Genomic DNA, 15,634 nt, shown 5'->3' on the forward strand with positions numbered 1-15,634 from the left:
CGCCCTCCGCCTCGCCGCAGCCACCCGCCGCCGCCGCCCTGCAGCCGCCCTACAGCCGCCTGCCCGGCACCATCTGGAGCTACACGCAGGTGCGGCGCACGGGCGGCGGCGGCCTGGAGACGCTGCAGGGGCCCGGCGTGTCCTGGGTGCACCCGGACGGCGTGGGTGTGCAGATCGACACCATCACGCCCGAGATCCGCGCCCTCTACAACGTGCTGGCCAAAGTCAAGCGCGAGCGGGACGAGTACAAGAGGAGGTGAGTGCTAAAAAAAAAGCTGGCGGGGGCACGGAAAATGGACCCCCCCTTGGGGGTGTGGGGGAGGATTTCTTCGGATATATTTCTCCGGATAAATGGCAACATGGGAGCCCGGAGTGGGGGGGTTGTTGCTCTGGGGTGAAGCAGGGTAAGGAAAGCAGCACCGGGGATGCTTGGTCCCAGTCAGGTACCCGGCTGCCGCGCACACCAGGCCGGGAGCGCTTTCCTGGCATCCACCCCAGCCCGGCAAGGCCCAGCTTGGCCCTGCATCGGAGGAGCCGTTAGGCTAGAAATGGGTTGAAATGGTGGAGGAAGGAAACAGTGGGCCCCCCCCCCCCCCTTAAATAAGTCATTTTTTTACCCGCCCATCTGAGCCCGGTTCGTTTGCTAGCCCATCTGAGCATGAGCTCAGCGCTGCAATCTCCGGGCGGCAAGCACTGCAGGGGAAGCTTGGCCTCCAGACAAAGCCTCGGCGGTGTTCGGTGTTCAGAGCCCGCAGCTTGGGGGGGGAAAGCAGTGGTTGGGCTCTGATGGGGCGGGGGAAGCCTTTAGAGGCAACCGAGTTTGTCTGCGTGGACCTGATTGCCTGATGCGTGCACACTCTCCAGAGGTATCGGGTTTGCAGTGGGGGTGGGAAGGCAGCAAAAGAGGTCAGCCGGGATTCTGCAGGGTTTCTTCTGCAGTGTCTGAAGAGTTAGCTGTCCTGGGCTCATCACCCGCTGTTAGATTGTGGTTGAGAGGGGGTATCACTGTGACTTGCTCAGAGAACACATTCAGACCTGCCTTTTGTGCGATCCAGAATGACTTGGCCATGTGGCCTACCGCACGGCCTGATTGCTTTTGTCCGGCACAGCAGCGTTGCGCTGTGTCCTTTCCGAGCTCCTCGTCTGTCACATGGCTGGTGATGTCCTTGCAAATCGGTTGGTCTGAAAAAGTTTTCGCAGAGGGGCTGTATTGGACTAGCTAAACTGGGAGGCATGAGAGATGTGGGTACTAATATCTTCAGGGGTTACTCTAGGGTTGGGACCAATGTGTCATCTCGCACTGTCTGGATTTATCTGTGTATCTAAATATATGGGTGCAATTCTTTTATAGCACAGGGTCAGATACAGGATTGCATGAAAAAAATGCCTGCATAAATGTCACTTCATTTCCATCTAGCTTTGAACAGCTCAGATTGGCAAAGCAGTGAAACTTAATAGATGCAACATTAAAACAGGACTTTCCTTGCATCTTGGCCTAGCACCCATGAAAAAAGTCTGTTTGAGAACAGAAACTGCTTCAGGAAATCCCCCATCTAAGGTTCAGATGGCTTTCAGCAGCATAGTCAGGAATGGGGGTGGGGGACTCGGCATGAAATTTCATGTTAAAAACTGCTTGAAAGTCTCTCCGGTTTGGAGAAGGTGATGTTTCTGTAAGCCCCCAACATCTGGAAGCGAGTTTTCCAGTCCCCATCTGTCGTCCTCAACTACCAACCAATTTGACCTGGTATGCTTGTGGCTCCTCCTTGTCTACTAAGAAACTATTGCCTGGTTCTATAATGTCTTCCTACCACTAAGATATAGAAAATTTGCAGCTTAGTTTGGTGGCCAGGGTAGACCTCAACATTTGAGGGGCATCTGGCCTGTGTCTGTGTGCGCTACAGTAGACAGCGTCATGCTGTTGGGTTGTTTTGTTTGCATGCTTGATACCAAGGAGATGGAGCAGACACACATGGGAAGAACTTAATGTTCAGTGATGTTTCATCTAAGAAAGCTATGCCTAGGATGTGGGTTATGCCATCTGTATCTAGGGCTACTTCCTCTTCTTGATGGATTATGATCTTTCTTCCGGAAGAAGTGGTTTAGAGGTGGTCTTGGACTGCTTTTAGTGATTGGGTTGGTGTGCAGCTTGTTCTACCTGTGGAGTTTTACTGTGACACAAGCACCTTTAAGTTGGCATCAATGTATAGCTAGTAGAGGCTTGGACTGCTTGAATTTCTTGGTTTCTAAATTGGATGAAGTGCAACTCATTGTACAACCATCACTAAGAGTGTCTGCTGTTAGAGTTAACACCCTGCCTCCCACAGGATGCCCTCACCCTGCTGCAGAAAGACTAGCTTAAAAAGCTGTAATTGGACTGAAAACCAAAAATGGAGGTTAACATTACATTTGCCATGTTTCTTTCATGGTCTTTGTATCTGTTACTTAGTAACAGTGGTGCTTACTTCCTCTTTATGTCTGTTTATGACCTTCACTGGTCATATTTAGACTGTGTGTGACATGCTCCTTGGAGAAGATTGTCAAGTATGCTTTGTGTACTTTAGGAAATAAGTTATAGTTTTATTGCAGTTCCGATCAGATGTCAATTGTTTTGTTCTTGTGCACAGTATTTCAACCTTTGCATTTTGTTTCTGCAGGAATTGTTTACTTCCCAGACTGCCCTTTAATGGTTTTTAATACATTGAAATACATTGAAATTCATTTAAGTGTTTTCCCCTTTAATGTTTGTTTACTTCCCTTTAATGTTTTTAATAGACTTAGGTTTTTTTAAAACCACGCTTGGGGTTTATACACAATCTGGTGACTGCCCCTTTAACGATTGTATTGCCCCTGCAGGGGGGTTTCTGGGGAAAGAATGCGGGCTTTGCGCTTTTTGCTTTGGGTACAATACTAAGGTAGGTGCAAGGCTTAATTCTTTGCGCGCGACTTTGTGCGTTTTCAGCCTCGACTCCGCCAACGTAGAAGATGATGACTGGGCACTCACTGTGAACTTGCGTGCACTGTGCATATGCAGTCTTTCCTCTTCGTAACCTCTCAAAAGGCAAAATTCTGTTGTCTTCTCATGATGTTGAGGCAGCAGATTTTTGTATGGGTTCTCTACATTATTTTAGCAAATGGCAGCTTCCTTAAAGGAAAAGAACTAATATTTATACTTAGAGGCATTGAAATGACCATGGCTGCTAGGTGTTGTATTGCATGATCTTAGATGCTGTTTTCCTCCTGGGTCAAAAAGTACGTATTTAGAGCAGGAGAGTAGAAATAGTCTGATCTAAATTAGCCTTATCTGGCTGGCCAGTAAGCTGCCACCTGATGGTTCTGAAAGTAGGATTGAATGTATTTTTAATGTGGGATGCACACTAGACCCATGGTTAAAGTAGAGATATCTTGATTGTGCTGGGCGCAAACTCAGCCTTTTTTCCTCTTGAAGGCAGGGCAGGGTGGCATCTTAAAGACTAACATGGCTAATTACCTCTTTGTGACTTGGAAGTAGTGCTAAATATAACTTCTCAGATTCAAAAGTAAAATACGGCAGCTTTGTTTATAAATTAATCTTCAAAGTATAATTACCATGCAGCTATTCAGTTGACTGGGATATCTGTTGTGATGTGGCTAACCTGTTGTTTATTGTTAAGTTATTTTTTTTAAGTCAAGTCCACAGGCTACCGCTTAGGTAGGTGATAGTACGCGGGGAGGGGATTTACAGTGATAACATGCAGCTACTTCATGGGCTTCTGTATTTCTGGAACTTCTCAAGGAGAGATTGTGAAGGCATCACAAGGTTGCAAAGCTTTGGGGATCTTCCTCTCCAACAAAACAAATAAGATTAAAACTTCAGACAGGAACAATTCCAAAAAAGAGTTGCTAAGGTTAAATATGCACTGCCTTAAAGTGCATTTCTGGTTGATAAGCACTCCGGTACCGCTATACCTGACAGGCAGTTGCATTCCTTAAGTTGCAGGCCCTACTGGAGGGTAGAACAAATACTGCTAAATCATTGTTTTAATTCCACACAAAGGTATGCAAATACTACTTTATTTAATTTTACAGTGGCCATAAAGTTTCGGCGCTGAGGAACCAATTCCTGTAAGACTTCTGAATCTTTGTGACAAACAGATAAGCCCCTATTAATTATCTGCAGTAAACTGAGATTGGATGGGGGGGGTTGGGATCTTGATTAACACAACTGCATCCTGAAACTAGCTCTTTGTCTCCATGAAATCCTTGCAAGCATGTAGTTACATATATGATGTTTAATGGTGTTTTTTTTTTAAAAATGTAGCAATGAAGCTTTCTTCAGTATAAATATGGAAGCCATGATGTACTCAAAAGCTGAAAAGCACAGTGGCCAGATCAAGAGATGTCTTGGGAAGAAAGAGGGAGGTAAAGGTAGCTCACAAAATGTGATGGCCATCAATGATGATTCTCTTTTACATGAGGTTTTACAGTTCTGCTGCCTTGAGGAAAACTTTGGCACGACAAAGCTGGCACTCTAAATTGCTACATTTGCCTTTTCTTCCATCTCACAAAATTCAGTTGGTTTTTTTTTTTTTTACAGTTATGGCAGCTTACTGTGATGGATAAATGCCAGGTATTCCATCCTTCACTTTATATTTTATAGTCAACAGAATGCTTGTATCGTGGGTTTTTTTTTTTTGTTTTTTTTTTTTAAATCAAAACAGGATTTAAACCATATACCTGAGGAGGTGTTCAGGCTTTTTTAATTACAGGTTGTCATAAAGTGAAATAATGGGTAGTGGTATAAAATAATGATGCGGTCATAGAGCAGTCCAACTTGTACACATAACGGGGTTTAGTCTATCCTTAATGTTGTGTTATGTGCTTGCCTGACTAGCAGGGTAATACTTTGGGGGTCCTCCCTTAGGCTTTCAGCAGTTGATCTAATATAACTGGGATCAGTTGGAGTCAGAGAGAATACATTTCTGTTCTAACAGCACACTTAGATAATTATATCTGTTTTCCTGGGTTCTAGGAAAGCCACCCATGTAATCTCTTATCTCTTCAAATAGTCAGGTTATTACAAAGCTAAATATTTGAGGGTGGCACTCCTGGTTTCTGAACAATATTAATAATGCATTGCCCAGAATTGTTCTAACATAGTATTCATGGTACAAATAACTACTCTTATTAAGGAACTTGCTGCTTTTTTTTGTCTTTTGCCCATGGCATGGGTTCTCACTTCTGGCTTTTAGGTCCATGTGCATCATGATATCACTGTAAGATCTAGGTGCATTGCTGTGTATTGTGACTGTCAAAATATTGCTGTGTGTAGCCAACATAAGTCTGCTGACTTGGTGAAAACCTTCTGCAGTCATTCCATATTCTGTCTGAACCATTTAAAAAAAAAAAAAAAAAAGGACCTCAACAAGAACCTTGCTGATCAGTCTGTCCAGAGCTTCAATTTTGAACACTTCTCTGGACCAATTAAGAGCAGTTTAAGAGCCACAATATACAAATCCATTTATTTAGTCTACCAAATGTTGGGGTCCACTTCTTCATCAGGGACTTAATTTTTAATAAGAGTTGAGCTGGCAGTAACTTTTTTTTCCTTCAGAATGGTGCCACACTAGATTAATAAAGCCCAGCTGAAGGAAAAAGATGATTGCAAATTTGCTGTACCTGCAAAGAACTAAGATTATCATTGTCAAAGCAAAGCACATCAAAACTAACCAGATCCATTTTTTTAAATGGAACTTAATAAAAATGTGCTTAAGATCAGCCCTGGAAGAATGTGTGCATAAAATAAATAACTTCATTAGAGTACTAGGTTTTTTTTCTGACCATCTTTCAATAAGTTACAAAGTGAGTAATAAAATACACATTATATTTCCTTCTATCTTCTAATTCCAATATTTCTGTATTTCTGCTGTCCTTTCAATTCAGACATTGTTTCAGGGTTGATCTTAAGCACATTTTTATTAAGTTCCATTTTTTTTTAAGGGGCAGTTATGAGTCTACTGTAATAATATTTATGTTCTTGACTTGTCCCAATTGGTAATGCTTGGATCCTGAACTTGTGAAGTCAGAGGACCTGACTTCCTGGAAAACTGTGTTGTAAATGCTTTTGCTTCTGAAATTAGCTGGAATTCCTTCATTGCTAACATCCTTTAGCCGCAGGAGAGAATATTTCTCTGTTGAAGGGAGAAAATAATCAGACTAGAGGTAAGCAATAGCTGTGCTCCAGAATATACCACGTTAATAGAAATTGGAAGTTTAGTTTTTGCTTGTTTTGCTCTATAAATTTTCACTGCTTTAAGGATCATTTTCATTAGTCTTCTTTATAAGACATGTACTTCCCTGCATCATACTTCACAGATTTCCTTAAATGCTGATACTGTTGCAGCTTTATCCAAAGACATACATTACTACTTTTTTCTTGGCATACAAAAAACTAGAACTCTTGGTTCCAAAATGATACCTTTTATTAGACCAAATGGAAAATGGCAAGAAAATTGTCCTTTTCTGCAAGCTTTTGGGATTTTTTTTCTTGGAGAACTCTAACAAATTTCTGAGTCTGTATCCCATTATAATTAGGCAGCAGAGTAACTGATCCAGAAAGCGCAGTGGGATGACCCTGGTCTGTCGGGAGAGAATGTAGCGTGTTCTTTTTTTGTTAATCCCCCCCATGATAGCATTATCAGACCCATTTAGGATTGGATCCATGTCGAATGAAACATGTAAATAAATGGGGTCTTGTGGCCCTAAAACCATACTTAATTGGGTATTGCCTAAATTAAATTATAACAAACAATATAAGTGACAAAACCATTATTGTATGGGTACATACAGTCAACAAGGTGAACATTTTAGTTCTGAGTCTTGTCTTCAAACAAAACTATAAACTTCTCATTGAACCTGAAACTCTGCTGTGCTGCTTCAAAGCATGGCCCCTGGAGAAAGTCACCCGAGGCTCTTGTTTCCTTCTGCCTCCTTAAACCCTTATAGGAGCTTCTGCCCTTTCTATGTATCTGTGAATCCCTCTTATCTGAGTTCAGATAACGAGCCCTTTCCTTTTCCTGGGAAGCTTGTTTTACTTGTGACGGAAGGTTATCGGTGCTCCAGGGTTCTCCCGCCTGGTTGCTGTCCTGTGGCCAAGATAATTACCCTGCAAGTATCAGCTGTAAAGAAGGCAGGATGGTTGTGGTCTGGGATTGTGGAGGGTGGTGTCTGAAGTTCTTGCTGTACCTTAGTACAGCGCTGCATGCATCTGCAAGGTCCCCGGGCTTCCATCTGGCTGCAGCTCCTCCAGGTCTCTTAGCTGCATTAGTAGCTGGATCTGGGCTCCCTTCCCTCCTCCGCCTTGGATACCTGGATGAGCGGGGAGAGATGGGGCTGAGGCCTTGAGCTGTGGAAGGGATTCTGAGTTGTACCTGGGCCCCACACTGATGTGTTGCTTCTCTTCTTCCTGGTAATGAGAGGTATCCATCTCCAGGAGATGTCTGCTTTGTGATTTTACCCCATGGATTTGCGGGGTGGGTATTCCCTCATGTCCTAGTTTAGATAAGTCAGGGAAATCTGGGCTGGACTGTGTGCATTACAAAAGAATGGCTGTATCCAAGGGCAGACCCCTTTTGACTTTGTGATGTGCAAAAAGAAAGCTTAGATTTTTATGAAGACAAAGCAGCAAAATTCATAAGCCCTTGATTAAGCAAAACCAAGCAGGCTTTACAAATCTTAAATGCCAATCGTCTCTGAAGACGTGTGCAATTTAGGACTGAAGTGAAAACAAACTTAAGGACAAGATATTGCTAGCTCTTCATTATGTGTAATCAGAGGTTTAAATTGCTGTTTGGTAATGCAGCTCAAGTGCTGGGCTCTCTGTAGCTAAAGAAAGAATTGGACCAATGAACAACTCAACAGCTGCTTTTGTGGTTAAAGTTTTGTGGCAACATTGCCAAGGCTATTTGCTGGCTCCCTGCTTTTTCTTTTTCTGAGCCTTGTGCTGTCTTCTCTGCTTTCAAAAATCTTTTTTTTTTGGTGGTGGTGTTGCTTTTCTGAACTAATAAGATTGCCCTTTATGTTTTTGATAGCCTGAATTGAGGTTGGTTACTCTCCTAACACAAGAAAACACATGCTTTATACCAGCGATTCTCAGACAGGGGGCCGTGGCACCCTGGGGGGCATTCAGATCCTTTCAAGGGTGTTGCTGGACGTGATTCAGCATTAGCATGGATAGTTGTACAAACAAGATTCACAGGATAAACCCAGAAAGATTTCAAATAGGAGTCCATAGTCTGAAAAACATTCTGCTCTGTTGTGGTCCTTCTGTGTTCTTTGCAGCAGCAGTAGTGCTTTATTTTTTTCTGCTGTCAAAAATGAGTGAAAACCTAAGAGCTGACATTTTTTTGAGGGGTGCATCTGGGCTAAAAAGGTTGAGAGCCAGAGTTTTTTTTTTTGTTTTGTTTTTGTTTTTTGTTTTTTTTTTTACCTATTGGGTTGAAATCTGAAAGTGAGCTGTGTGCTATTATGTGGTCTGTTAACTGAAGGCATTTTCTAGCTTGGGATGCTACTGAAGCATTTTCCCAGTCCTCCCTCCATTCCGCAGTAGAAGATTATCTAGCCTGGGTTTGCAGTAATAATAAACAGATCAACATGCTTCAACAGGGATTTAGCTTAGTAAACAGGGCAAAGCACCAGTATATCCCAGGGCTAAGCTTATCACTCAAACTACCTTCCCTCTCAAATAAATGCTTTGTTGATAGACCTTCCCCTGTCTCACTCCAGGTCCCCGCTCACATCCTGTTTGTTTAGTCTTGACTGTCTTCCGTCTATTAGTCTCATCCTGTTCTTTGTCTTTTTCTCGTGTCTTTAAATGTTTTGGTTTTTTTTTTTTGACTCGGGGAAAGGAAAAACTCTCTTTACATAGTCTTCATGCTGACAGGAGATTGTACAAGGCGCCATGTGCGATCTATCGGTGCTATGTTGTGAAGCTGTCTTGTCTTGAGTAGGTGCTGCTGATCTGGACATGAGTAAATACGCCATTTCTAGATACAGGCAGTAAGAAGATGGTGTTTGCTCCCATATTGAACAGAATAGTAATTCTTTGGCTGCTTTCTAAACTGCCGTTCAAAACTAGGATCTCACTTGATGTTGTGGCGTCTTCCAGGTCTTAAGAGATTCCTCCCCCTACCCATCAACAAATTCATGTGCTTAAATTGTGAAGTGGTGTGCATGACTGCTCAATTGCTGTGTTGATGGAGCAAATGTGCTGTCCCTACGTCTTGCATTGTAGCAAGATGCTGCAGTTGGAAAGTGAATGTTTTCATTGTAATTGGATTGATGACATCTAGTTGCAAATTGTTCTTTTTGGATGAAGCTATTCTCACATTTTTCTATGACATTGGAAATGTGTGGGAATCTTTCACTCTCTCTGTCTCATGTGCGTGAGTGTTCATTGAGTAGTTGATCCAGATACAAAACATTACATCAGTTCTGCCCCTGGATCAACTTCAACAACGAGAACATTAGGAAAAGATGGAGAGAATGGTGCTCTGTGCCCATTAATGATGTGTCCTACTTCTTAATGACACAACTGAGTCTAGTTACATTGTTTCTGTGTGAAAGTGAATCACAGATGATGCATTTCTTGGGTCTTTTGTTTCGGCACTTCCACCACCCCTTTGTAATTCACAGCCATGTGACTGGTATTTACTGAGACTCAAAACTTGGCAACGTCCCAGTGGCAGCATGGGCGGGGGGTCAACTGCTTGGACGAGACTCTAAGTTGTCAAAGTCTTGTGAAGGGAAGTTAGTCGCTTCTGTGTAGGGTGGATTCTAGTTTTATGAATGACGGTTTCAAAATAAGCCTGATTCCACCCTAAAATCTTGATGCAATCCAGTACTCTCTTTCTGGATTAGTTTTCTCCAAATAAATATTCAGCCCCCCATGGTCTGGCTTCTTATCCTGGAAACTTCCATGATAAATTGACTTTAGGGGGCCCACACACTGGGCCTAGCTGGTGGCTTGCATCATTGTTTGTAATGGGGTTAGTTCATTTTTAATCTGATGGTGTCCTTGGTGGAGTTACCAGATTTGCATTGAAATATAGCTGAAAGCACCATTTGGCTGTATGGGCAGAGTCTCCATCCCATTTCACTTCTTAAATCTCTTGGGGTGCTACCAACTGAATAACTTTGGCTCCCCATTTTAAATAATTTCACAGATGTGAAGCCAAACTACAAAAGTATTATAAACAGTGAGAAACAAACATGGCTCCAGATGCAGCTGGAACCAATATGTTGTAAAAATGCAAGGTTCAGATAGCTGCCTTGTGCCAGCGCAGACTAGTTTCCAATAAGGTCTTTAATATGCATTGCTTCTGTGCACAACAGAAGGAAGAGCTAGCTTTAAATGTGAGGCATCATTCAAACAGTGAAATTTGGTTCAGAAAATTCATTTGACATGAACCTTGCATTAATACAGGTGTTGTTTGTATTGTAAATAGGGCATGGTGGTTTAAAAGAAAGGTGTGTGCGTGCGCATGTGAGTTAAATATTCAAGACATCTCTTTAAAAAAAACACAGAAGAATTAACTTGCCTGGTAAAATTTGTTACCTGAAGCAGATTTTTAGAATGGTTTATTAATACGGGGGGAAATAGTATTGATGGGGTCAGAGGTTTAATAGGATCATTTAGCTCTTTGCACAGGAGATATTTTCAGGCCACCCAGTGATTGACGCTGTAATGAACAGATCAAAGGGAACCCGGGCTAGTAGTTCTTCTGAATCAGCAGTTTCATAGGAAAAAATATGTTCCAATCCCTAGACCCCTGCAAGTAAAAAATCAGCAGTCTGCCTCTTAGAGGAAAAGCCAAAGCATATTGAAGTTTAAACTACCGATACGAATAAAAAAAATTGTGTGCACAACTTCTTACTAGTACTGGTACTAATTTCTACTCCCTCCCTCCCTCCTTTACATGACCGTGGCAAAGTCCCTTGACTTCTACAAATGAAAGAGGCATAAGAAGTCCTAAAAGCACTTCATGCAGAGGAAAGGAAAAGTATTGCATTATTTTTTGATTTTATTTAAGTGCAAATATTTTTCACATACTCTCAAAAAATCCCCAGTTCTTTCTGCTAATTTCTATTCCTGCCACAGTGTCAATCTGCCAGCTGGGCGCTGAGCTTTTCTTAAAGGGACAAAGCTACCTGGGATTTTAAAACCTATTTACGGTGATGCTGCATGGAATTCATCCTTTGAAGAGGCATGTTTTAGGCCCTAAATAATCTGGTTTGGCCCTTTTAACCTGCACTGAAATATAACCAAACCCACAATGGTAGCAATTTGTGTGTGCACAGAATAAAAAGCTCTGTTCTGTAAACTGTTCAGCTCCCATCATCCTTTCCTAAGGCTGGATCAGTCCATTCCTTTGTGTGCAAAGTTGTGGGATTTTTTCAGTCAATAATTCCATCTAGCTGTTGAAACTTGTTACAGTGTCTTTCATTTGTTGCAGTCAATACACTGAGGCTTATTTCTCAGAAAACCCAGAATATTTTAAAGCTAGGCTACCCTTCTCCTGCGGCTATGAGTGGGCTGCAGATGTGCTGAACTAGTTTTTTTTTTTTTTTTTTTTTTTTTTTTTTTTTGGCGTAGCTGCAACAAGGAAAAGAAAAATCCAACCCAGTGCTGGTTCCAGATGCACAAAGCAGGCTTCTTTCTGATGACTGTATGAAGGGCCCTGTACCATGCTGGTGCGGCTTTCCTGTTGACTGCGTTTTCTGCCTGATTTTTATACAGGTTTTGGACACATGACTCAAAGCCTGGGCCTCTTGTAATTATATATAAAGACAGGAGAACGAGGTCACTTTCTCGGTCACTGTGTTCCCCTCAACTAGTTTGGTGCATTTTAAAACCACAACCAAATCCCTGTAACCCTCTCGAAGTTGCTTTCTGCTTTCCCTAGGGCTGGGTGTTCCTATAAGCAGCACTGAGCTATTTCTTGAACAGCTATATTAAATCAGCTACTGGGCAGTTACTCTGGATGATTTTTTTTAAACAATGGAAATGTGTAACTTCAGCACGGGTGCTAAAAATACTTCTTAACGTAAGACTCTTCATGCACACTCTTTGTGATAGCCTGTCTCCCTATGACTTGGATGTCTAATACTGGGAGAGCCAATAAACCCAAGTAGCTTTTGCCAGATATGGTCTTAATTTACTTTTTGTTTCCAGTTGTTGTGAAATGTCCTTTCACCAATATTTCCTGCAGAGTCTTGGAATAATTACACTGTATGTTTTTGGCTGCTGTAGCATTGGCTTCATTTTCTGCAAACATACTTAGCCGATTTCTCAAGTTTGGTAGGAAAGTACGGGAAATGCTGTCTGCCAGCTGCTGAAGTCAGCTTGAAATTTGCTATAGGGGCTCCCCTGTACAGGCTAGCTGATATATTTTAACTAGTAGAAGGAGCCGTTCTTCACCCTGGCTGTTATTTTTGTAATTGCAGTGTTTGTTTATTTTCAGTGACCTTAGTACAACATATTTAGGTTAAAAAATGTTTTTATTTTTAAAGGACATAGTCCAATTTATTTAACATTTCATATTTAATGTGGAGCGACATTTAAAATGCCATCCAATTTATTGTAGAACTTCTTTGGAAACAATTTTCAGGGTGTTTCCTGTTGGTGCGAGGATATACAACCCTCTTTGACTACCAGCTCTGGAGCAAGCCACATATATATTGTCTGTGCGAAAAACATTGTTCCCTTAAATAGTCACTGGAAACCCCCAAAAGGGTCAAGTGAGAAATAATCCACCTATAATTTTCTTCGGGTGGCATTCAGTGATTTTTGGAAGGTTTAGAGTAGATGGGACCAGCCATTCCCATTATAAGCGAGCATACATTTACTTTCTACCTATGGGGACTTTTTACCATCTTGAATTTTCCCTGAGCCTGAGGAAGGGTGTGTATGCCTGAAAGCTTGCAGAAAAAGATAATTTTGTTGTGATTTCTTAGTTGGTCTAATAAAAAATATCATCTGTGAACCAAGATTTCTGGAGTTTTGCATTTCTTACATGCGTACATAGCATTTTATATAGATGTGCATAGCCACTTCTGCAGTTGTATTCATATTCTGGTTCTTTTTACTTTTGTATCTTCAACTGGTGGTTCCTAGATGTTTACATACATCACTTGTAAATTGTTTTAGCACAGTGACTACTGGAGGGGTAAGGGTTGGAGAAGGAAGAGGAAGTAAGTAGCTGTACATGTGTTACTCAGGGACTGGCTGACTTTTGTGCAAAAATATTCTGAAATACTGCAGTCTTGACCTTAAGCCTCTGATGTCGTTTAAGTGGCATGCTATTCTCCTGCTTGGGTATAACAAATAGTGTGTGGTTCGAATCTGACTTCTCCACGTTAACTTCGCAATTAGTAACCATCTTCGCTCACGTTGTGTCCTTGAGTTCCGAAATATTAAGCTCCCTGTGTTTGTTCCTTGAGGGGGTGTGTGAAGTGTGCCATATTTTTTTCCCTCTGAATTCCATTCAAGTCTCTAGGGATCAGTTAATTCCTTGCTGTCTGTTAGTATGTTTACAGTCTCTGCATGCTGATTATGAAACAAAATTGATGCCACAGTTACAATACAACAACACTTAATTTTACAAAGTCCTACAGCGTAGATAATGTTGTTCTTCTATGCTGCTTTTCATTTTTTAGAGACCCCTGCAAACATTTGTTGCCCCAGCTCCCCTCCCCACTTTTGAGGCATGGTGAGTGTTGTCTGTGTGTTAAAGATGAAAAGGCAGAGTGAATGTTGTGGTTTTGGACAAGTTTCTCATGGTGGGACAGAGATTAGAGTTCCTGGCTCCCCATCCTACAATTATATCTCTGAGAGAGGGAGTGAGGGAAGAGGCAAGTGGGTTTTTTGGGGGAAAGAAAGATGGTCAATGAGCTGCTTAGTCACAATTTCCATTAGTTCTAAGGTGGTCTTTGTTTTTGTATTTAGTGGTACTTTAAACTATGGGTGGATAGGATACGTTGCTGTTTTCACCCTTTTAGTTTGTCAAGAGCAGAGCTTAAATAATCAAATCAGGAAATCATGTGAACAGATGAACAGCCGAAGCTATGACACAGCTGGCACATGAAGGTAGTTTTTCCCAGAGGATAAAACCTAGTGCATCACCACTTGGTCTTTTCAAACCAAGCTTCTTGCATCCCTGGTTTGAGAGTGTCAGCGGCAATTGTACACAGTAGCAAAGGAAGCATGTTGCCCAGATCGGACGGATCTATCTGTAATAAGACTGAAAAGATTGAAATGAAGACCCTGTAACATGGAGGATACCAGGTACGCTTTCATTCACACTTTGGCTGAGAACCATTCCCCGTGTTTCAGATTCAGAAAATCTTGTTCTACAGGAGATGGTTGTATTTGGATTGTTCAACTCTTTTAGCCAGTGGTTGGTATTTCACAGCTTGTTAGCTGTGAAATACTTGGCTATCACAATCTGTGCTAGCTAAAATATAGGTTGGTATTTCTCCCAGAAACGTTGTCTGTTCTCAATATCGGAACTAGGTGAGATATCATTCAGATCTTCTCAAATGGTGAGAAGATGAATTTCACTCGACTAGAAGGAAAATTACGGAAGATATGTCATACTGGGGACGGAAGCGGAGAAGAAGTGATCTTTGACTCTTGGAGGGCCACTAACATGACATTTCCTTAGGGGGACCAACTCTTCTGGAGACAGAAGTGCTGTTGACTTGCCCAGGATTTATTTTGGCCACAAGTACTGACCGTAGAAACAGGAAAGCAAGGCTTCATTTTGCTCTCTGGAGTGATCTTGGGCTACATGCTGGCTTAACATGAAAAGCTCCCTGACAAAACTCCACTTCAAACCCACAGATTCAAAATGAATGCTTTGGTGGTGCCAAGAATCTGTTATTCCCAAAAGACAAGAAAACAACATTATTTGTTACTCTAGAAGTCAAAGCATCAGGATTGCCTTTAATCAGCAAACTGTCAAGAATGATAAATAGTTGATATCAAGAAATAATCCTTAGCTGATAGGGGAAAACTTCCTGTCCTTAAAATCATCCTAAATGACTTTATTTTTCTTTCAGATGGTCGTGGTAAGAAGTTGCTTTCTAGTTGCATGCATCAGCTGAGATAATGTGCTATTTTAGTTTTGGCCTATCTAAGAGGCCATTCAGGAGCACTTGCATGCATTCTCTATAGAAAATAGAAAGAAAACCCGTGTCACAAAGGTTGGTTGTGTTTCCTGACAGCTTGTACTACAGTAGTCTCCTCATGGTTTAGATCTCTTCTGTACCCATTGTCTCTTGATCCTCCCGACTTCCCCGCAAGGTACCATTTATTTTGTAAGCGCCCTTTTCAGTAATCAATGCTAATTGTTTTTAATGCATTCTATGCTACATTGCAAAGTTTGGCCCAACCAAGAATTGCATAGAGAATTATACTGCCTTGCCACAATAGGTATTCTTGATGTTTATATCTAGATACAGGTTTCAAATCCTTTTTAGTTGTATACAGTTTTCTGTCTTCCTCCCAACCCAGAATTGCAATTACTTTACCAGTCGTTCATGAATTTCTTCCAGTCCTGTGGACAAAAGAGATGCGGTGAAAAACAGAATGACTCTG

At 41.7% G+C, this 15,634-nt stretch overlaps 1 protein-coding gene across 1 annotated transcript in view; it reads left to right on the top strand.

Moving 5' to 3' along the window:
• IFFO2 (intermediate filament family orphan 2) overlaps positions 1–15,634 on the top strand; it is a gene marked incomplete at its 5' end in the record, with an annotated part of 69,368 nt that overhangs the window by 614 nt on the left and 53,120 nt on the right. The window contains one exon of the mRNA XM_019511572.1: positions 9–256. Coding sequence (XP_019367117.1) covers positions 9–256 — 248 coding nt within the window. The remainder of the gene's footprint in view (positions 1–8; positions 257–15,634) is intronic.

Source organism: Gavialis gangeticus, unplaced genomic scaffold (genome assembly GCF_001723915.1).
Source record: "Gavialis gangeticus isolate Ggan-Ray unplaced genomic scaffold, GavGan_comp1, whole genome shotgun sequence".
NCBI lineage: Eukaryota > Metazoa > Chordata > Crocodylia > Gavialidae > Gavialis > Gavialis gangeticus.